Source organism: Sarcophilus harrisii, chromosome 4 (assembly GCF_902635505.1).
Source record: "Sarcophilus harrisii chromosome 4, mSarHar1.11, whole genome shotgun sequence".
Classification (NCBI taxonomy): Eukaryota; Metazoa; Chordata; class Mammalia; order Dasyuromorphia; family Dasyuridae; genus Sarcophilus; species Sarcophilus harrisii.
The window spans coordinates 399,088,437-399,113,132 of NC_045429.1; the positions used below are offsets into that span (position 1 = coordinate 399,088,437).

At 34.2% G+C, this 24,696-nt stretch overlaps 1 protein-coding gene across 4 annotated transcripts in view; it reads left to right on the forward strand.

The window, feature by feature from the left end:
* Positions 1-24,696, forward strand: part of SNX7 (sorting nexin 7) — a 128,488-nt gene that overhangs the window by 87,047 nt on the left and 16,745 nt on the right. For all 4 annotated transcript variants that reach the window (XM_031967125.1, XM_031967126.1, XM_003769678.4 and 1 more), the window contains one exon: positions 19,359-19,511. In XM_031967125.1, coding sequence (XP_031822985.1) covers positions 19,359-19,511 — 153 coding nt within the window. The remainder of the gene's footprint in view (positions 1-19,358; positions 19,512-24,696) is intronic.

A 24,696-nucleotide genomic window follows, 5' to 3' on the forward strand; every position in this document is an offset into this window, starting at 1 on the left:
CATTTAGAAGAAATATCAAATAAGTATATAAAAGACAAACTTTTCAGTGTTGGTACTACATGTGCAATTTGTCTGATTTATCTGATACATTAACAGTTTGACATAAACATTTCCCGCCAATGTCCTTTATTTAATGGGCCATTATTATCTTGAGTTAAGTTGGGCATATATATTATTAACCTGAAGTACACAAAATGAGGATGAAGATAACAATGGGATGTTGATGGATTGGTCATATGGAAAAGTCACCTCAGGCCTGTTATTTTGAGGCTGGCTTAGAATTGAGAGTGGGAGTCTAGGGTGGGATCAATCTAGGCAGTCAAACAAAAATGTTTCCTTTGAAATGCTTTGAATATAAATGTACTTCCCAGGTCACCTCAGTAAATTGTAATGGGAATCCTTTGTTTCTTTCCTTTTAATAGTTAATTGTGGGCTAAACCTGAGGTAGATAACTATATTTTATTTTAGATGATAGGGTTTGTGATGGAATTTTTATTAACTCTTTAAGATAACCACATCCACCTAATCTTTTTTCTTTCATTTATTTCTTTCCAGAACTCTAGTGAGTTGATCTCCTTACAGTGGAATATATCCTTCATTTATGCACATTTATATTTTTGTAGATGGTCTTTCTTTTTGCCAAGAAAATATCATGATCAAGTATTGCCCAAAGTATTATAAAGCGTTGGACATGACTGTATTATTGAACAACTAAACAGTCTTAGAGTTGGTATGGAAAAGACAGAACTGCACCATCCAATCAAATGATAGTGACCATCTCCATACTTAGCTAGGCTGGTCCTAAGATGGGAGATAGTTTGTCACCAGGCTCATGTGCAAAGTCTTCCTATGTTGTAGAAGCTATGAGCACTTGCATTTCACTGTCTATGCGTAAAGTTTTCTCTGTACCATATTGAAACTTTAAAGATAGACTAATTTCTTAACTTTTCAGGAATTAGCATCTTTATTTCCACACTAACAGTACAATATTAAAAGAAAATATGTTTGATTCAAAGAATGGAGTGGTGGATCTAAAGTTTGAAAATCCTGAGTTCAAATTCAATCTTGGAGACTAACTTTCTTGGAGGAGTCATTTAGCTTCTTTCTGCCACAATTTCCTCATCTACAGAAAGAGGATAATAGTAACACCTACCTCCCAAGGTTGCTGTGAAGCTCAAATGAGATACCAATTGTAAACTTCTAAGGTCAGTGCCTGGCATATAGTAGGCAATATATAAAATTTCTATGATATTAATGTTATGTATTATTATTATTATTATTATTATTATTATTGTTGTTGTTGTTGTTGTTGTTAACAAGTCTTTATATTGAATATTTCTAATCTAAGAAAGAGAAAAGACATTTACCAGAAAGCCAGGAAATATTTATACTGTTTAACCCAAACTCCTACAAAAAATTCTGTAAGTCTTCCAGAAGTAAGAATCTATCTCAAGGTCAATAGTTTCTGTGTTACCAAAAAAAAAAAAAAAAAACAAAAAAAAACCTGGAGATAAGTAATACTTATGAAAACTTTTGGCATGGGCAAAAGAATAGTCTGGTAGAAGAAGACATGAAAAGAAAAAGAATGGAAGAAAATATGAGAGAGAGACAGAGAGGGAGAGAGGAAAGGAGGGAAGGAAGGAAGAAGAGAGGGAGGAAGGAAGGAAGAGAGAGAGAGAGAGAGAGAGAATGTGTCTAGAATAAAAAAAAAGTATCCTTTGATAATACAAAGATAAAAATGCAAAACCTAATATAATGACATGATTTATACAAATAAATATAATGTAAGATATAGTAGGGACAAAAGGTAGGGTCCATTCAAAGTGATCTAGTATGATTTTGAGAGGGAAGTTAATTTCATAACGCAACCAAATTAGATACTCATTTTAAAGTTAATATTTCTTTTTAAAACAACTACAATTACATTCTTTTATCAAATTATAGGAAATAAATACCTAAACTACTTGGGAATCATGTCAAGAATTGAGATGAGTATATGATTGATTGAGAATGTATCAATGTTATAAAAGATAAGGTAGGATTTTCAGTTGAAAATATAGTGGTGCTTTTAGCTAAGGGGAACAAATAAGACCTCTTAAAGAAAGTGATTTTTAAGCCAAACCTTGGAAGAAGAAAATAATTTTTTTAGCACATAGAACTGAAGAAGGGTTGTGCTCCAAGCCTGGAAAGTGGCCTGTATATGCAAGGAGATCAGGTTAAAAATGAAATTGTGGGACAACAAATAGTCAAGTTTGGCTAAAGAGTACACAAGGAATTTTGTTTCATATTAAGTTAGATACATAAATTATCAGCATTTCTATATGTTACCAACAAAGTCCAGCTGTAAGAGATAGAAAGAGAAACCCCAATTAAAATAACTGGAGATAATGTGAAGTATTTCAGGGTCTGCCTGCCAAAACAAATCCAGGAACCATATAAACACAATTATGAAACATTTTTCATTGAAATTAAGCTGGACAGAAAGATTGGAGTCTATTGCAGGTAGGTAAAAAAGATAAAGAATATCTATTTTATTTCATAATAATAGGGAGCGATTGTAGGTTTTTGAGCAGAGGACTTGCTATGATCAGGGAAGTACACTGAAACACTTAAAAATTCAATGCTATTTTATTTTTCCAATTTCCCCCCCTCCCCCCCCCCCAAGTGAAAACAGTATATTCTGATCTGCATTCAATTCAATCTGTCTCTGGATGCAGATGGCATTTTCTATCCCAAGTCTATTGGAATATGAAGGATTAATCAAGGTGGACCTATGATTAGATTCTATTACAGTAATCTAGGGGTGAAATAATTAGGATCCGAATCATAGTAAAAGAAGCATCAATTTTAGAATCTTAAGGGTATGTCTTTTGATCTCTTCTTGAATTCTGACTCCCCATTAATAACGAAGCACTTTCAATTATTTCCCAATTTCACATCTTTACTCATTCCATTCCCATTATCACCACAGATTACTTGAAGCCTTATTACTTTGGTCTGGACTACAGTAATAGCATCCTAAGTGGTCTTCATGGTTCCAACTGTCTCCCTTTTCAGATTCATCCAGGATGTTGATTCTAGATTTTCCTAAGTTATCACTTTCATCATGGCACTTCATTGCCCAAAAGTCTTCTCACTTTTGCATATTGGATAAATCTTGTAACTTACTTTGGAATTGAATGCCTTCTACCATCTAACTGTATTATCTATTTTTCTAGTCTTTTCTCTTACACCTCTTTATCTGAAAGATGGTAATAAGGAGGGAATGAATTTCAGTCACAGAAGATAACTTTGTCAATAGATGGAGGAAGAAAGCATTTTTCAACAATAGCAATTCATGAAGAATATCTGCTAAGTTTCCCAGTCTACACTGATGGAAGTAATAATCCTCCCCGGCAAAATCATAGATCCTTGAAATATTGAAGAAAACTTATTACTTGCCCAAGGCCATGTTGCTCATAAAGGTCTGAGAATTTTGGTTTTTTTGAATCAAAGGCCAGTGCACATTGATTCTCTCTCTCTCTCTCTCTCTCTCTCTCTCTCTCTCTTTCTCTCTCTCACTCTCTCACACACACATGCACATATACACACACATATGGAAATACATTATATAAATGGTGGTGATTACAATTTCTTTATTTCATGAGAGATTATCTGATTTAATTTGGACATATGTATTAATTCACATATGGATATCACATACTGTAGTAATTTATACATATCTTTTCTTCTCAATGAAATTATAATATCGTAGAGAGCAAGGCCTATGTCTTATTTTTTTCTCTTCCCTTAAGTGCTTAGAACAGCCTCTCCTATATTAGGTGCCCAATCATGATTTTTTAAAGGAAGGCAAATTATTCCTTTTAGAAGGAGATAATCTCTTTAGAACTTAATTTTTAATAGACAAATTTCTGTGAAAAAAAAATAAATGATTGGATTTGACTGGATTTAGAAGATAAATTCTCAAAGATCAGTTTCAGAATTTCCTAATTCTGGGCAATTCATTTAATCTTTCTGAACATCAATTTCCTCCTCTGTGAAAGAGAGATAATAATATTTGACACTCTCTGTCTACAAGATTTTGTGAGGAAAGTGCTTTATAAATATCTATCATGAGTGAATCTCACCCATGTAGATGATACACCTCCCAAAAGTATCCCAGCCAATCCATTATTCTTCTAACCTTGTATAACTTTTGTGTGAACTCTTTCATAGATTGTCCACAGAGGATCCCCTAATGTATTTCCTCTGGGTCTCTTCCAAGGTGCTGGTGAGGTTCTCAGGCTGCCCATCTGATACACTTTGCTTCCATTATGACTGGTCCACTTTCTTTTCCAGTCACTTATTTATTCAGTGGTACCATATATTCAGTAATAGTACATTGTCAGTGTGCTGCAGCTTTCATGAGCCCTGTCTACATCCACCTACACCTTTAATTATTTAGATTTGTAACCATTGAGAATCATTAGAATATGTGTTGAAAAGATGGATCTTTACACACCAGGAAACAGCTTGAGGATCAATAAAAGTACTGCAGTTTCCAAAGTTCAATCTCTCCCATCACATTCCTTTCCATTTCTCAACCCAATTTACCATTCACTAAAAGTAGTGCCTGCGCATAATTTATATACATACTGTTAAAAATAACTCGGTGGGTTAATTGTCAAATACATGCCTTGTCAATGGCTGGACAAGAGACATTTTTAAGTCATTTAGGTTTTGGGTCTTTTTTTTTTTTTTTTTTTTTTGGTTTTCCTGTCATTGTAAAACTAAAATATTTCATACGTGTCACTTAAGAACCTTTTAAGTTTTGTGATTTAGGACAATTAATGGAATATATGTTCCAAACAAAAGCATAATTTTTTTTTCCATTTAAATCTTGAGCATGAAAGGGGTGAATATCTTTGGAAAGCCTCCACTTCCCTATTTTGTGCCTCACTTAATATAAACAATCAAACATCTTAACCTCTCTACATGTCTGAAACCGAACTCATTATCTTTCCTTTATAAATCTTCCCTTCTTCTGGCCTTCCCACTTTGTTGAAAATACTATTATCTTTACAATGTCTTAGGTTTGTAATCTCAGCAATATCCTAGACTCCTTACTCCCTTATGCCCCAATCAGTTCCAAAATTTTGACATTTCTAACTTTATAATATTACTTCTATCTGATCCATTATTTTCACTCACATATAGATTAGACCCTTGCAATTTTTGGTTCCTGGACTTGTGTCTTATGTCTGCCATCTTATGTATTGCTGCCAAAGTAATTTTTCATATACATAGATTAACCATATGATACTCTTATTTCATTAACTATTATGGCTTCATATTGCCTGAAAAATAAAATGTAAAGTTTTGTGATTAGCTTTCAGAACCCTATACAATCTTGGGGCACAAATTTTTTTTTTTCTGCTCCCCTGCTGCTACCCTCATACTAGAATGACTTTAACACTCTCTCAAACACCCTGATCACTTAGTTTTCCAACCTTCTTACTTCCCATGACCTAGCCTTCCATCCTTTTCTGCCACACATAAATGTGATGATCATATCTTTGATCTTACTACCATCATGCACAAATACACCACTCCCACATTTGAAAATTCCTAAATCCCTTTATCCAACCAGAATTTATTGAATTTTCACTTCTCCCTCCGTTTTCCTTTACAAAATCTTACTCTTTGTCCAGATCATGACCTCTAATCCCGTGACCCTCTCAATTCTATCTCACTTTTTCCCTTTTACTAACCACTCACTCCTTTTCCCTATCTTGGCTTTTTTGGGAATTAATTCAACTTTACCTTGTCCTCCTCTCTAATTCCTAGGTCCCTTAGCATTTCACTGATTATTCTCTGACAAACTGCAGTCTTGGATCATCATTCTTCTTTGCTCTTACATAGATGCTGTTGAATGAAGGTAGAGAAAATCATTTGATCATTCTGATTGGGTCCATTATAAATTGATGTTGCACAATCTCAACTGGGCCTTTATTGTTGCTAGACAATGCTACTATATATCCCTTATCAACTCAAAACTAAACCTTTTCATCTCTCCTCAAAGTTTGCATGGCTCCCTCTGCCTCACTTTAATAACTGAGAACCTTGCTTTATCTTTTACACATAAAATTGAGCCCATTTGTCATGAACTCTCTCTTCTCCCCTCTTCCTCATCTATCATTCATTTGCCTTCTGCCACTTTATCATCCTATGTCATACGATGAATTGACATTATTCTTTACCAAGGCTGAACTCTCTACATGCTCAAGCAATTCCATTTCTTTTTGTCTCTTACAACATATTATCCCTTCTGTCACCCCAACTTTTTCTCTTATTTTCAATATTTCCTCGTCAAATGGTTCATGCCTTACTGCCTAAAAACATGTTCATGTCTTCCCCATTCTGAAAAAACACTTTATATCTCTGTTAACTATCCTCTTCTATCTCTTCTGCCCTTTGTGGCTAAATTCTTTGAAAAGGTCATTTATAATATATGACTTTTCATTCTCCTCTCTTAATCTCTTCTTAACCTCTTACTGATTCGTTTCCAACCTTGCCATTCCACTAAAATTGCTTTCTTCCGAAGTTCTTAACGATCTCTTAGCTGCCAAAGTCAACGATCTTTTCCCAGTTCTTAGCCCCCTAACCTTTTCTGCAGCCTTTGGCACTATTGAACATAGTCTCCTTTTGATACTCTCTCCTCTCTATTGTGTGAAACATTTACTTCTCCCACCTGTCTGACTGCTCACTCAGGGTCTCATTTGCTGGCTCCTCAACAAGATCACACCCACTAACTGTAGGTGTCCCACAGACTTCTGTCCTGTTTTATTCCCCTTTTTGCTACTTCAGTTATCAATCCCATGGATTGAATTACCTTCTTTTTGCTGATAATTCTCAAATCTGCCTATTCTGTCCCAGCATCTTGTCTGACTTCCAGCCTCAAATTTCAAACTGTCTTTCACACATCTCAACTGAGTGTCCACTAGACATCTTCACCTCAACATGTCTAAAACAGAACTCATCATTCCCACTTAAACCGTCTCTACTTCCTACCTTTATAATTGTAGAGGGTCCTCTTAGTCCCTCAAGCTTCCAACCCAGGTGAAATCCCTCATACGTAATCTGTTGCCAAAACCTATTTTCACCTTCACATCTTTTAAATATGCTTCCTTTTTTCTGACACTCCTTCTCTCTCCTCCTCTGATGTTAGCCCATATCACCTTATGTCCATCCCAATGGGTTACTGGGTGGATCTCTCTACCTCTCCAATCCACCTCCCATTCAGCCACTAAAGTATTTTCTTAAAATACAAGTAGGACCATATCACCTCCTCTCACTCAATAAATTCCGGTGGCTCCCTGTTTCTTAAGAATCAAATAAAAGATCCTGTTTGGTGTTGAAAGTCCTTCATAACTTATCCCCCTTCTACTTTGCTTGTCTTTTTATAACTTATTTCCTACTACATACTCTCAATCCTATAGTGCTTTCCCTCACTTAATTATTCCAAATTTATCACACATATAGTTTGTATATGTATATTTGCTTGCTTGTTCCTTTATATTGTGAATTTTTGAGTACTTCTCTGCACCTACAAGAGTGCCTAGCACCTAGTAGGAACTTAATAAATTAACTATCAGCTATTGACTATTGAGAGGTAGTGGGTTCCCCATCACTGGAGGTCTTTAAGCAGGCACTTCTTATTCTTCTATTTTGCTGTTGACTGACACTCCTATCCCAATACCTATCATCTTCTATGAAACATAGCTTAGAGAGTTGTCTAGAGCACTGAGTAATTAAAAAACTTATCCACCATAGCTAAATCAGTATGTGTCAGATGCAGGGTTGGAAGCCATGGATTCCTGACTGAATTCAGCTCCTCAGACACTACACTGCATTGCCTATCTGATAGATAAATAACTTGTTTACATAGGGCTTGAAGGCTTACAAGATTGCTATATGAACTTTTCTTTTTCCCCCCTCACATTTTCTACTGTACTTTAATTCAATAGATGAAATGCATTTGAAAGCTTCCAGTTAATTGAATGTAGGCAGCACATTTAAATATGTTAGAACCCAGAAATGCACATCTCTGTTTGCTAGTTTGCAGTTTTCCTAACACTGAAGCATAGCACTACAAAACAAAAATTGTTTCAAAAAATAGAGCCTACAGTAAATACAACTGGGTTTACAGCAAATGCACTTTTAATGAGCTGAGAATATAATAGTTGTTGATGGTTTGTGGAGGGTTTTTTCTTTTAATTTATAAGTAATAATTTTTTCTCTATCTTTGAGATTTTCTGACTGGTACTGATTTCTGTTACAGCAAATTAAATTATTTATTTATATACTAGGTCACTTATACCAACACAAGAGGGCAGTACTTTAGCTGTTTTCATCATAGACATATTTTTAAGTGTTCTAAGGGAGGAAGCCCAGCATTTGTGGGCAAAGGAAACAAGTTAGATCTTTTTAACCTTCATATTGATCAATCTTTCCATTATCTGTTTATCTTAATAATTCTTTAATAGCTGCCTATTTTATTTATAATTGTATTTTGGATTTTTTTTTTTGCTTGTTTGTCATTCTCTACATTTATTTCTAAACAAATATGCTCCATTTGGAATAAAACAATTTTTAATAAAATATTAAAAAGAATTATGATAATTTCCCCAGTGGTTATAAGCATTATGAGAAATATTTAAAAAACCAAAGACCAAAATCTCAGAAATAGTTATTTTATATATATATTTTTATAATAACCTTTTATTTTCAAAATACATGCAAAGATAGTTTTCAGTATTCACCCCTGCAAAACTATTTGTTTCAAATTTTCCTCCCTCACTTCCTCCACCACCCTCCTCTAAAATACAAGCAATCCAATATATGTTAAACACATGCAGTTCTTCTATACACATTTCCCCATTTATCATGCTTCATAAAAAAAATCAAATCAAAAAGAAAAAAAAAAGGGAAAAAAAGCAAGCAAACAAGAACAAAAAGGTGAAAATACTTTGTTGTGATCCACATTCAGTCCCCATAGTCATCTTTCTGGATGCAGATGTCTCTCTCCATCACAAGTCCATTGCAACTGGCTTGAATCACCTCATTGCTGAAAAGAGCCACATCCATCAGAGGGGTCATCACATAATCTTTTTGTTGCTATATATAATGTTCTCTTGCATCTACTCACTTCACTTATCATTAATTCATATATCTCTCCAGAACTTTCTGAAATCATCCTGCTGATCATTTCTTATAGAATAATAGTATTCCATAATATATATGTACCATAATTTATTCAGCCATTCCCCATCTGATGAACATCCACCCACTTTTCAGGTCCTTGCTACAAAAAGGGCTGCTACAAACAATTTTGCACATGTGAGTCTTTTTTAATGATTTCTTTGGGATACAGAACCAATAGAGTCACTGCTGAATCAAAGGATATGCAGTTTGATAGTCTTTTGGGCATAGCTCCAAATTGCTTTGCAGAATCATTAAGTCAGTTCACAACTCCACCCACAATGTATTAGTGTCCCAGTTTTCCCATACCCCCTCCAACATTTATTATTATCTTTTCCTATCATTTTAGCCAATCTCAGAGGTATGTGGTGGTACCTCAGAATTGTCTTAATTTGCATTTCTTTAGAGCATTTTTTTCATATGACTAGAAATAGCTTTAATTTCTTCATCTAAAAATTGTTCATATCCATTGACCATTTATCAATAGGAGAATGGCTTGTATTTTTACAAAGTTGAGTAAATTCTCTATTATATTTTAGAAATGAGGCAATGACAATTGAAGGAATCATTGGATTCCCTGACGTGGTGAAGCAATGGACAATAGATTGGTTTTGGACTATCTCTTGGCTGCTGAAGGAGGCGTATGTGTGACTGTTGTTTGCATACCCTCCTTCTAGGACTTCTGGAAATCTTTTAGAACACCATGTTGATTCATATTGTTTGTTATACCACTACTTGCATGTACAATTCATGTTTGTTGCACCACATTGAGCTTGCACTGACTGTGGGGAAAGTCATCACTAATTCAAGTCATCACTAAGCCTGTGCATTATTGCTATGTGCTTGTGTAATACCTCCCATGCTGATGGGTTTGTGCAAAACTGTTTCTAGTAAAACCCTTCAGCCCAGAAACCCACTAACAATATCTAGTTTGACTCCCCTTTTCCTTTGGTGTTTTTCATCTGTCTTCCTGAGAAGTCAGGGAGGGCATGACCACTTGTGTTCTAAAACAAAAGAAAGCAAGAGGTGTAGAGGGCCATGTGTACTTGAAACAAGTAATCTTACAACAAAGTGTTAATTCAGTGGAACTATACTAGTACATGTAAACTAGAGAAGCATTGTCTCGAGTATATTTCTCCAGAGTTATGGCCCATTACAACCTCCTTAGCTTCTTTCTTGTTTATTTTGTCATTCGATTTATCTAGTTCTGATAGAAGTAGAGTGAGATCCATCAGTATTATAGTTGTGCTATATTGTTCTTCTTGCAACTCTCCTAACATCTCCTCTAGGAATTTGAATGCTATACTACTTGGTACATGTATGTTTAGTGTTGATATTATTTCATTATCCATGGTTCCCATAGTTATATATGTTATAAATTAGATCTGTTTTTTGCTTTTACTTGATCTGAGATCAAGTAAACTTACCCCTGCTTTTTTTTTTATTTCAGCTGAAGCATAATAGATTCTGCTCCAGCCTTTTATCTATACTCTGTATATATCTTTCTACTTCAAATGTGTTTCTTGTAAACAGTATATTGTAGCATTCTGGCTTTTAATCTACTTTGCTATCTGCTTCTCTTTTATGGGAAATTTTATCCCATTCACATTCACAGTTAAAATTACTAACTCCATATTTCCCACTATCCTATTTTCCCCAAGTTATACTTTTCTTTCTCTTTTCTTCCTTCTCTTTCTCTCCAGTGTTTTGCTTTTAACCACCAGTTCCCTCAATCTTCCCTTCATTTTTTTTAGCCTCCTCCCCTCTTACTTATCTTTTCCCCCTTCTACTTCTCTTTTCCCTTCATCTTCCTCTTTCCATTTCCCTTTCCCCTCCTGCTTCCCTATAGGATGAGACAAGTTTCTGTATTAAACTAAATATGTATGATATTCTCTCTTTGAGCCAAATCCAATGAGATTTCAATATTCATCCCCCTCCCTTCTTTGCCTTAACTGTAATAGATTTTTTTTGTCTCTTCATGTCCAAATATATGGGTTCTGTCACTCCAATTCCATTCAGAGGCTAGATCTGGTGTTGATTCTGAGGGAAGCCAGGAAGAGCTCAGGCAAAGTCCTGTCTACTTTCCACCATCATGGCTCCTCCCTCATTGTTCTATATTTGTAACTGTGAAAAAGCAACCAAATTTGAATGTGAGGGCTAAACATGAGATAATACTGATCATATTGATAAGTTTAGAGGGAGATAACTCATTTGGATAGTTATGATCTGATATTAAGGACATTTCTGGATAGTTCCTGATTCCAGAATCTAGTCTCTGACAAAAAAAAAAAAAAGGATCTTGAGCCCCACTCAAGATTCTTCTGTTATGCTGGAAGTTTAAAGGCTTCTTTGAGATCAAAAAGGACTCACCAAAAAATTAAAATGTTACCTGTCTCCTTGTCTAAATGTATCTCAAGTATTATTTCCCTTTCTATAATTGCCACATCATTGAGAATCTATAATTTGTATTTCTACTCCATTTACTCTTATAGTTCTTCTCTGAGGTCTTAGTGTTCCTGAAAGAAATTCACTTGAGAATGACAACATTGACATCTCCATTCTATATGACCATATGATCTGATAGTAAAATGTAAATTCCAGATTTCTTCTTCTACTATATTGTACATATAGACTTTTGGCATTCTTCATACTTTTCAGGGCCATGTGCATCCTCCTTTTCTTTAAGAAAGTACATCTGACTTGGAATTTTAGTTTTCTCATAGAAGATTTGATTATGGTTAAACTTTGGATTCGTAGAAATGCTGTCATCAAGAAAGGAGCTGCCCAAGATATATACTTCTTCTCTTGCTATCAGATGTTTCCCAGAAAATTCAAGAACTCTTCATTTCTAAAAGAGGGCCCAACTTTAGAAATCTGAGACAATTAACAATTTCTAGAGTGGTATTGATGGTGCCATTATCCCATTCTTACTCTCTAGGAATTCTGCTCCCTCCCCAAACTTTGGTCCTCAGAAGTGAAATGAGATTTGATTAAGGTTGTCAAATGGCTTACTCTTTTAAAAATATATTTTTGATAAAGTCCATTAATATTTAATTCATATACAATATTGTTTCAGTTCCTGTCATCTTTTTATAATTTTATTTGAAAAACAACTAATCAGTACAATTAGTTTTTACTGTTTTTTTTAAATTTTCAATTGTATTTTTTTTTTCAGAATACATGTAAAGATAGTTTTCAACATTAATTTTTGTAAGACTTTTTGCTCCAAATTTTTCTTTCTCCCTCCCATATTTAAGTTAATTATGTGCAATTATTTTAAACATATTTCCATATTTGTCATGTTGTATAAGAAAAATCAGACCAAAAGGGGAAAAAAGCACAAGAAAGAAAACAAACAAGCAAACATAAAAGTGAAAATAGTATGCTTTGATCTATAATTAGTCTCCATAGTTCTCTCTTTGGATGCACATTGCATTTTCCATCCCAAGTCTATTGGAATTGTAAATGGCTTACTCTTGAGGAGGAACTTCCAGCTGTTCAAGGATTCTTACCACTCAGACCATGGTCCCTCTGTCCTTGGCTACCCCATGTTCTAGTCATCTGTGCCTTTATCATTTTCATCTCTACAGATATGCTCAGGCATTTAAAATTTAGGAAATTAAAATCCAATAATCCTCAATACCCTAATCTAGACCTAATTGCTTCTGCTTCTTTTCCTCAGAAACTACCATTTCTGTTGACTGTGGAATAATCTTGGATCTCCAAGGATTGGGCCAGGAACTTGAGATCTAGAAGGTGTTTTTTCATCCCATGTGCACGAGAACACATGAAGTTTTATGTACTTTCCACATGCCTCTGCACCAATGCAACCATTAATACCTTACATTGGGTAGAATTGGAGAAGATTCTGTTTGTTAGTTAGCTCTGGTAAAAAACACAAGGTCCAGATGGGTAAAATAGGCCTATTGATTCCCATTTCTATAAACCAGCACAAAGTTAGTAGTGTCTGAAAATATTCATCCCACAAAAGTGTGAGCCACCAACTTACTGTCAGTGACAGGTTATCCTCAGTGTCTGTGATGAGTTGTGAACAACTAGACAGCAAAGTCAGTAGAGCTCTGAGTAGGAATACATGGATTCAAATCCTACCTGAACAAATTTCTCAAGCTCTCTTTGCCTCAGTTTCCTTGTCTATAAAACTGCAATAATGATAGTATCAATCTCTGTTGTGAAGATCAAATGAGATATGAATTTTAAAGCACTTAACACAATGCTTAGTAATAATAAGTGCTAAATAAATGTTACTTATCTTCATCCTCCACTTCCTGGAGCTGCATAGGAATATTTATATAGACATTTCATTTATAAAGTTTTAATCCAAGGCCCACCAACATCTCTCAGCCCCCCTTTTGGATCACACTCTGCAGCTTGATTTTATTTAGAGTAACCATAGCATCTTTACTGTCAACTTACTTTCACATTGCTTTAAACTAACAGTTTATTTTGTTGACCTGAATTTCTGTTAATAACTTTGCAAGGTACCAAGGTGGAAATTACCCTGGGTGTTATGAGAAGCCTCTGGGAATTTCTTTCATTACTGGTGTAAAGCTTCTGCTGCTAAGGATTTTGACCAAAAGGGGGTCAATCTCCATATCATTATGTAAAGAGAAGAGTTTTCCATTAAGTTTTCTTCAGAATAATCTGGTATGCCTGGAGGAGCACTAGAAACAATCCTGTGAGTCCCCTTTTATTCATATACACTGAGTGCAAACTTTCTAGTAGTTCCAATGTGTCACTCTTAGAAAAGGCAATATTCCTGATATCTCAGAATGTTCCTAAAATTGAAAACATCTAATAGAAATATAATTGGTAGCCTGCTTTTAAAATTAAAAAATTACAGTACTTGAAAACCCAATTATTTCTTTATTTGAACTTAATGCTCTCAAACAGTAAAAGGAATACTGCTAGTAACATTATTTTTAGTACATTTCATAAACAAGGTGCTTAAAAAGCTGGTTTCTTTATATGCATCTTGAGAGTCCTTATTCCCAAAAGCTATGCTTTTCTAAATGCCGTCCAAGATCTCTTTAGCTCTTTTGAATACTGTGTCATACTATTAATTAATATTGAATTTATAATCCACTTAAACCTTAAGGTTTCTTTCAGAATAAGTACCTCCCTATATTATACTTTCAAAATGGACTTTTTTTTTTGTCCAGAATTTGACAGAATTGACAGAAGCAAAATTGATAATCCATCTCTTTTGATTTTCATCTTCTTAGATTCTTCCCACTGTTCTTCTGGAACCCTGATTCTCTGATCCCCTGTTAGTTATTCCTTCCAGCTTGATGTCATCAACTAATTTGGTGATTATACCACATGTGTCTTTATCCAGGTCACTGACAAAATTGTTAAAGGTTCTACTATTGATGTCTAATTATGTAGTATTAGCCCTTGTTTCTTCATCTTCCCTAGTCTGAGGTGTTTTACAAGTGCTTTGATAAAGTCTAGGTATGTTTTATTGATGTTATTTGCTTCATCTACTGTTTTAGTAATCCTGTCAAAATGGAAATAAGGCTAGTCTGAAATGAATTGTTGCAAAGGCATGATGACTCTCTTTTCTTGATATTCATCAATCATCTCTAATGATTTGTTTTAGAATTTTCATAGGAATTGAAATAAAGCTTACTGATATAATTTGCAGACTTTGTTCTCTTCCCATTTTTGAAAATTGGGGAAACCTTGGGACTTCTTCAGTATTGTATTAACTCTTCTATTTTCCATGATCTTTCAGATATCACTGATGTTGCCTTAGCTTTCCCATTTAGCTTTAAATAACATTTTTGTTGCATTGAGTCTCTCTTCAGTTCCTTCTCATTATAACCTTTATCATTTTTTTGTTCTTTTTTTATAGTATCTTGCCATATTCTTATATGCTTACCTCCATTACCTGGCCTTGCTTTTATTTTTTGCACATTTATTTATTAACTTAACTTTATTATTGATTGATTAGCATATTGCCAATTTTTCATAACTTAAGTCTTGTAGGAAAAGCCCTACTGAGGCTCATTCCCTGGTAGTTTGTTGGATATTGGAATAAGGTAAAATTTAGGCTTTTCAACTATTAAGAAAAGAAGGTTGACAGCCATGATATGGGAAAAGTATCTTTCAGATACAACATTCTTACCCTCTGCATTGCATGTGATAGAACATCTTTCAAGCATCAAATAGGAACTGTAGCTTTTCTACATTTCTTATTCTCAGGAAATTAGAAACTGACATGGATTCAAATCATTAATCTAATAAATATCAAGGACAGTTTTAATATCTTTCAAGAAAAAGAAAAATTAATCAAATCCACATTTTAGTAAATCCATGTAGATAGTCCTCCTATGTTACTGAGATATAGTTCACCCCAGCAAGGCAGCATGAATTCTTCAAGAGCAGCGAAGTATTATCTTACTACCATTTTATTTATCTTGAGTTACCAATTCCCTGGTAAGCATTTTTGTTTTCTGATCACCAGTGTAAAGGCCATTGTTTTTTATAACTAAAGCAGAAGCAAAATATGAACTGAACATCTCTGCTGTCTATTTGTTGTGATTTATCATCATCCCATCCATCCCAAGTAAGGTTCCATTTAGCTTTAAATAATATTTTTGTTGTCATGAATCTCTTCAATTCCATATCATTCTAACCTTTATCATTTCTTTCACTTTTTTTTTTTTTTTTTACAATATCATTATGCATTTATATTTGTCTCCTGGCCTTGCTTCTGCTTTTTGTACATTTGTTGATTCCTTCAACTGCTTATTTATTGATTGATTTATCCAGCCATTTTTTAAAAACTAAGTTGTTTGGTGAGTTCCTTGTGCATCTATATGTTTCTTTGGATTAATGCCACTTTTTCTTTCTGGTAGAATTGTTTCCATCATGTCTTCACAATTCCTTTCATAAGTATCTCCCTTCTTTTTGAATAGATTGCCCTTGAAGTACTTCTTACTTCCTAAAATTCCATCTATATTTCTTTTGAATCCTTTAAAGGTTGCTTCCCAAAATTTAATTTGCACGTCAAGATTTTACCTAAATGTCCTCTTCTTTTATATCACAACTTTTAGAATGGAGTGATCAATTTCCTTCAAGATTTCCATGATTTCTACTATTCCATACTGCTCAAAAGGATTGTGATCATTTAGTCAAATTCCTCATTTGATTCCTACATTTGTCCACGTGGTTCTTAGTACATTTCATCAACATTACTTCTGTTTGACTTTTTCCTAAATAATCTCCATCATTCTCCTTGCTCTGGTTCTTGAATTTTCTCATATGAGTATACTTTCTTAATATGTAATGTTATCTCATTTCCATTACTTTTTACCTGTACCTTTTGTTTTAAAATAGACATATCTGTTCAGAAGCATACTCTATCATAGGCTTCATTGACCAAGTTTTAGCCATGTTTATTTAGGTTAGTCAAATATGATTCCTTGAATGAAGATGTCTAGCTTCTTCTACTACAAATCTAGTAACTCCTTTGGAGTTATGGAACTCCAAAGTTCCCTAAACTTTTTGCATTTCTGTGTAGATACTTGAAGTTGTGACTTTTTATAACTAGCTACTTTCTTGGATCTTTTCTCTGTGAATTTCTGAGTATGTCAACTTTTATCCTTTTTCCTTCTTTGTAGATATAATCTTCTCCCTACTCATTGTCCCATTCAAGAAAACAAGAAAATGCTTTTTTACTAGCCCTATTATCAGTTAGGTATATTCCATCCCTGTCAGAAATCTGGCATCATTATATTGTGATCCAGAAATCCAAAACCACTTTTCAGACACCAATTTCTAGGTCACCTGTTTACTTCTTTAATTATTTTTTCTCTTCTCTGTCCCTTGCCTTCAATGGATAACATAAGGAAAACATCTATTCCCCTTTGTTTAGTTTCTTGCCCAAGATCATGTAACAATTGACAATATTTTCTAGTTTCCTTCTCTTAGTATCATTTGTGCTTATGTGAATCACCAAATGTATGTAATTGTCATCTTAATAAGTATGGAGCAGTGGAGGGAGATTTTCTGTTATGTCTTCAATATATGCTCCAGGAAAAACCAGACCTCTTTATTTTGGTTATCAAATTGACAAATGACTGCCTCTGTGCCCCTGGGCAGGAAATCATCAACCTCTGTGCTTTGTTTATTTTGCTCCTTATTAGATGATCTTTTGCCTCATGATTTTTGTGACTTTACTATATTCTCTGCAGCACAAGCAGAGCATCAGCTCATCCCTCTTTAGGAAGACCTTGAATCTATCTTTCAGCTCTAATTTTAAGCTATATTTAAGGTGGGACTTAAACCAATATTTCACTGATTCTAAGTTCATTGTCCTGTCCAAGACAACACTTTCTCTTCTTTTTAATGGTACTTGGGCTATATCATATCATCTTCCATCCTCTTCGGTCTATTCAGAGCAATAGATAAAGAATTGAGGGAAAACAGCAGTAACTTAGAGACCAATATCCAATACAGGAAAGACATTTTTGCATGCATATACATTGCTGTGTGGACATCACAGTAGCCACCTACTACATGTGTTCTGGATTGAATATTTTGTATACATAGATTTTTATGGATTTCAAAGGAGAAAAAGGTTATTGAGGAAATGAAGGCAGAGGAATATCTGGAAGCAGTAGAGCTAAGGAACAAGGCATATGCCAACTCTGGTTCTTAGTCTTATAAATCTTGGATATGGGAAGAAGCCTATGGCAGCCTTAGTCAATTCAAATCTCAAGTAGAATAGAAGTTTCATACTCCCTTACTTTTATACACACACACACACACACACACACACACACCCTAGTACTAGTAGAGACCTAATAAGTATTTAATTGATTGGTTTGATAAATGAAAGAAAAGGTAGTTATTAAAGACTGGGTCTTTGTTGTTCTAAGTACTGGCAATATATAAATACAAAACCAGGACAATCCCTCAAAAAGCCAATATTCTAATGATAAGGAGATAGCATATGCTGGGGGATATAAAGGTAGCTAGGTACTAGAGACAGGAAGACCTAAGTTCAAATTTAGCCTTAGAGACTTACCCTCATCTTAAGGTACTACTCATTTAACCTCTCAGTATCCTTATCTGTAAACTAGGGGTAATAATACCTACATCTCAGAGTTGTTTTGAGACATTAAATGAAATATTTGTAAAACATTTAACATAGTGTTTGGCATATAGAAGGCATTTAACAAATTTTTATTCCTTTTTTCTTCCTTTGCCCATATTGACAACAGAATAGTATTTTATTTAGAGGTCACAAGTATGGTGGTATAGGTCATTCCTTTAAAATATCAATGGTCTTTTTAGAGATTTTGGCTGAATTGAAATGATTACAATTCTCACAGCTAGGACTAAAAGGGAATGGAGCGGGGAAAGAGGGGAAATGCTATGGTCAGCAGCACATGTAGTTCCTGAGAGCTTAAAGCTGTATAGTTTAACTGGGTTAGCTCATCTCAGGCATGGTCACTAGGAGTCTGATTTATACAGGGGAGTCATAGCAGAAACAAGGTAGAAAATATCCAGGGTGAAGATGAAGTTTGTTTGATATTTCATTTAAACCAAGGGAATGAAAGTAGTATTGTTTGAAAAATTCAAGGATGTTGTAAGTTTTTTTTTTCAAATTTGTTTTGTTTAAATTAGAATAGGATTGTAAAGGGCACAATGTAATGAGCTAATAATTGGTCAAACTACAAAAGAGTAGGATTATCTCAGGGCTTCTGCCTCATGGCCCAGTTCTTTCAGTTGTTCAGCTCTATCTCAAAGTATGAAGTGCTGAGGTTGGTGACCTTCCAACATTTTATTTCTAAACAGTATTTGTATCATATTTAACCAAAAAAATGAAGAAATCACTTAATTGCAAGATTTCTTTAATCATATGTTTTCCATGCCATGTATAATCTATGTCAAATTTTTAACTATTCCAGGGAAGGAGGAGGTGAGAGAGAGAAAAAAATAGAACTCAAATTAAAAGAAAAATGAATGTTAACCATTGTTTTTACATGTAACTGGGGAAAATAAAATGTTATTAAAATTTTTTAAAATTTAAAATGCTTAAAAAAGGAATCCTCTAATTGATTTTTTTCCTTTGAAATTATGTTCAGCTTACAGAAGAGATCGGCAAACTAGAAGATAAGGTGGAATGTGCTAATAATGCTCTGAAAGCTGACTGGGACAGATGGAAACAAAATATGCAAAATGATATCAAGATGGCATTTACAGATATGGCTGAGAAAAATATCAGCTACTATGAACAGGTAATTCATGAATGCTTACCTCATTTTTCTCACACAAACACAGCATTATTCTGTGCCATCCTCTTTCAATCTCTAAAATTTATACATTCACCAAAAGTAGCTTATGAAGCACAGAAGTGCTTTAAATTCAGCTTGAGTATATGGGCCCAATTACAGAAGAATTTTGTGTTTAAGCTAAAAAGGAACCTTTGAGGTCATCTAATTGTGTTCCTTTGTTTCACCATAAGGAAACTGAGTCCCAGAGAATTGACATGACAGAGAGGTAATGATATTCAAACTGCCTTGCTCCCTGTCCTACAGACACATACATCTAGATGGTTCAATGGATAGAGCACAGGGGCTGGACTCAAGAAGACTTGAGTTCAATTCCAAGTAGACACTTAGTAGGTGGGCAAGTCACTTAATCTCTAGTTTTTTTACTTGTAAAATGAGGTTTGCTTCATTTTCCTGAGTTTTAAAATGAGTAATAGTAATAACATCTTCTTTTCAAAATAGTTATGAAAATCAGATCTTTATTGTAAGTAGAGAAAATTGAGTTCATAGAAGTGACATAAGTAATACAAGGTCTTCTAGGTAATTAATAGCAGAGGTAGAATTAAAACCCAGGTGTCATTGTCAATTTCTGATGAAGAAAATACTTCTTTATTTTCACAGAATAGTTGAGAGGACTATACAGGCAGATTATGGTAAACCTTGTCAGTTAGGGTGACTTATTTATTTATTTGTTAATTTTTTTGTTATTTGTTAATGTTTTAAGGCAAAGTTCATTCAGGGGAGGTAAGGAAAGTTCTTTATATGTTTCATTCAGAGAATGAAAACTTAATGGGAAGTAATAGAAATATAAAAACAAGGCGTAAATAAAACCAAACTTTTGCAGTATTCAGTTCATTAAACTGTGAACTACCTGAGAACTTTCTTTATGTCCACATAACTTAATACAATGTCTGGCATATAGAAGGCAATTAATGTTTATTTCTTTACTTTCTTCTATACCATGACAGGGAGGGAGGGAGGGAGGGAGAGAAAGAGAGAGAGAGAGAGAAAGAAATAGATAAACCATGTTTCATTGATTTCCTTCCTTCCTTCCTTCCTTCCTTCCTTCCTTCCTTCCTTCCTTCCTTCCTTCTTCTTCTTCTTCTTCTTCTTCTTCTTCTTCTTCTTCTTCTTCTTCTTCTTCTTCTTCTTCTTCTTCTTATTCTTTTTTTTTTTTGCATTTAAAAGCCTAGTTCTTTGAATGGATTCATAGCTTTTGCCAAATTGCCAAAAGATTCTATTACACATATAAAAGTTTAAGAACTCCTGCACTCTTCTCAGATTTGCAGATTAGAAACTAAGTATAGACAATATATAGAACATAAGAAATTATTTTAGTGGCTGAAATTTAAGAATTAGACACATTTAAGGACTTGAGATGAAGGGAATTGGCAAGGGATATAGAATAGCGATTATGTTTGGCTCTATTTTTTTCCATTTTCTTTTGTTTCAGGGGAGGTAAGGAAAGTTCTTTATATGTTTCTGGAATCTTAAAAAAATATTGTATAATATCATCAACTACTCTTCCTGTTTGTGTCTCTTTTTCTTTTTTTCTCCTTCCTTATATTTTGGGGATCTGAGGTCAGGTGGGATTGTCAGGTAGATTAAAGAGAATACTATTCTAGTTTCTTTCATTGTCTTATTTTTTCTTGAATCAAGATATAATAAAGGGAGCTATAAAATCAGTTATAGAATATTAACATCATTTCTTAATTCAGGGTAGAGACTACCATTTATTTTGCTTTAAATATAATTTTCCAGTTCTAAATGCAAATTGGAATTCTTCAAAAAAGTAATTTAGGAAAATAGATTCCATAATATGAATTTAATGAAAACAGGGGAATGATTCATTGACAAAATTATGCAGTTGTTTCATATAATGCTATTGTCCAACATTTTCTAAGATGTTTGGAAATAAAATACTCCATCTTTGGGAGCAATAACTAGTACATATGTTTTCTTAATATGCATTTAATTAGATTTTTTTCCCAATCCTTAAGCATAATTATCTCAAAAGTCTGTAGTAATGAAATAATTTAAAATATTTTTTGTTGAATAAATAATTTGTATCTTTCCAGTTCTTTATCTTAATAGTTAACCATCATTACTTGAATATGCATAGCATTAGCTTGGGGATTTTCCAGATGATAGGGGCACCTTGAAAGCTGGTGGAGAACTCATGGTTTAGTAGATAAATCCTAGGGAGTTGCCTCTGGCTTAATCTCTGGCAAAGATTAAGATTAAGATGGCTCAGGCTCACAGGACAAGATAAAGATTAACTGATTTAGTCAGGATCAAGCAATTCCAAAGGTTCAGAGGTGAGGAATATGAACTCATGTTTCTGGGAAAATGGTATCAAAAAGTTTTTGTGAAAATGCTTCATTAAAAATATTTATTCAGGGATAAGTTTGAACTATTATTGTTTGCAAAGTATTATATAGTATGTATATTAAAAAAAAAACCCTGCTTTATCTACTATCAGTAGAAACATAGAATGTAAAAGCTTCCTTTTGTATATATGTGCTTTTATCATTTGCATATTTATTTATTTTTCCCCATTTGAAAAACTTTTATATCTTTAATACTTAACCTTATGCTGTAATATTATGAAGCTCTTTTGTTTTTCCTAACAGTTTCTGTATACTTAGTTTTAAGCAAATCCCACCACTCCCCATGATCTTTTAAACCTTCATAAATGTATGCACTATCTTAAATCTACATTTGTAAATTAGGATGAATCTTTTTCTTTGTTTTTTTTTATTCCAACTTCAGAAACTATCAGAAACTGTTTTGAGATTACTTATTGGTTGTTCCCTTCATAGATCATTCTAAAATTGTTATATCATTCTAAGAAAGCATAATCATAAAGACAGTTCCCTTGAATAATCAAGTCTTTTTTTTTTTTAAAGTCTGCAAGGCACAAGCATGGACAATCTGCTATTCTCTATTAAGTTCAAAATAACTTAGACATGGAAACTGAATATTTCCATTTACTTTGTAATTCAATCATATTGAGGAATCTCAATTTTTACATGTAAATAAGACAAAAAAGAGATCCATTTTGTTAAAGCAAGAGATGAAATGGGACTCAGCCATTTATCCTTGAATTTCCTCACACTAAACAGAATATGCATGACTTAATTAGAATGTTAGATTTTAATATCTTAATGGCAAAGGAAAATCAGATTATGGATGTGAATCAGTTAGCTGCATAAGATCCTAATTACATGCAGAACTGTGACTCTAGAAGATATTATACCTAGCTCTACACATTGACTCATTCAGTTTGTTTGGTACCCAAGTAATTATATATCATAAATTAGTTTGGGTAAGAGTTTGCCCTTCCCACTTTATTCTTTTTAGGTTTGACTGTATTATTTAAAATCACTGAAGATACATGATTTCTCCAAAGTGGGCATCACATTTATTAATTATGTTAATGGGAGAGTTCATTTGGCTCTTTAAAGTTACTTTCCATGTTCACACAGTGAGCGAAACTGAGATTCATATCCAGGCCCTTTGATTAATCATTAAATGCTTGTTTCACTATCTTATCAGTCTCTAATAATTCCTTGCCACATATTATCAAAGGTGTTCTGGACTAGTATCTGGAAAAAAATGGTGACTTTCACTAAGAGGGAAGCACGTTAGAATTGTTACCACTAGCAAATACCATCAAATAGGTAAATGGTCACCAAATGAAACAATGATCAATAAGATCAAAAAGAAACAACAGTCAAAGAATCTACAAGAGGTAGCTAGAAAGCTTCAGCATATGGAGCAGAAATGATCTAGTTAAAAAGAGGGCAGTCTGATCTCTGATAATTAGGACCTCAAGCCTATGAATCAGGACCCTTCCATATGCAGGGCTGGAAGTCAGAGGCACAGTGTTTGAGGGCACAACAGGGGTCATAGCTATCCTAAGGGTACACTTGCCTCAAGGCCCCCAAAAGCCAGCTCTCCTGCTGGAAGCCTAGCAGGAGCAAAGAGCCTTCAGAATAGATGCACAACTTTTCCTGGGGAATCCCGAGACCAGAATGATTTCCTCTATATGGGGGAGGTCTGGCAGGATTGCAGCAAAATTCCCTAATGGGAATTGCCAAAGGAGGAAACAGAATTGGAAGAAAGATTAGCGACCCTGTTGCAAAATTAGGACAGTGTATCGGAAACCAGAGATTATAGTATTTCTTGGGACAAATCTCGGAAGCTCGTTTTGCCTCAGAAGCAGCTAGGAGGCCCAGTGTACAGTGCTGAACCTGGAGTCAGGAAGACCTGGCCTCACACAGTCACTAGATGGGCAAGTCATTTAACTTTTGTTTGCCAATCTCCTGGAGAAGGGAAATGGCCAATCACTCGGGTATCTTTGCCAAGAAAACTACCTAAGGGATCATGAAGAATCAGACAAGACTGAATAGCTGAGCAACGATAATGTGTTAAGCACTGTGATGAGTGCTGAGAATAGAAGTACAAAAAGAAAATATTGGCTTTGAAGGAGCTTGCTTTCTAATGGGAGAAGACAAAAAAATGGAAAACCAGAAAAAGAAATTATGAAGAAATCACCAGGCGTGATTATGATGGGGTTTCTGAGCCCTCTTTAAATGGAAGTTTGGGAAGAGTATTTTACTGTTCCTTCCTTTTTTTTTCCCCCTGAGGCAATGGGAGTTAAGTAACTTGCCTAGGATCACACAGCTAGGAAGTGTTAGGTCCTGAGGTCAGATTTGAACTTCACTTCAGAGCTGGTGCTGTATCTACTATGCCACCTAACTGCCCCCTGTGCCTTCTAATTGGAGGTCCTGAGGGTCATGATTAGGTATGAGTGCCAAAAGTAATGTAATTTCCCAGGATAACGTGTTTCCTGATGATGAAGTTCTCAGGGCCATGGACATTCTGGAGTCCATTTCAAAGGAATGTATCTGGGTAGAACATAAATAGATTGAAAGAAATATAAAGTTCCTTTTTATTTTCTAAAGTCTCATATAAGTTGTGGAAAATCTGAAAAATCATAACCCAAAAGATATATTGAATTCCAATTTAATGTGCTGAGAATTATTAGGGCAAAGCAAAATGACTACTAATTTAGAAAATATGAGGTATCTACTATCAAAGCAACTAACTTTAAAAATATGTAGAAGATAGAGTTAAATGTGTATGA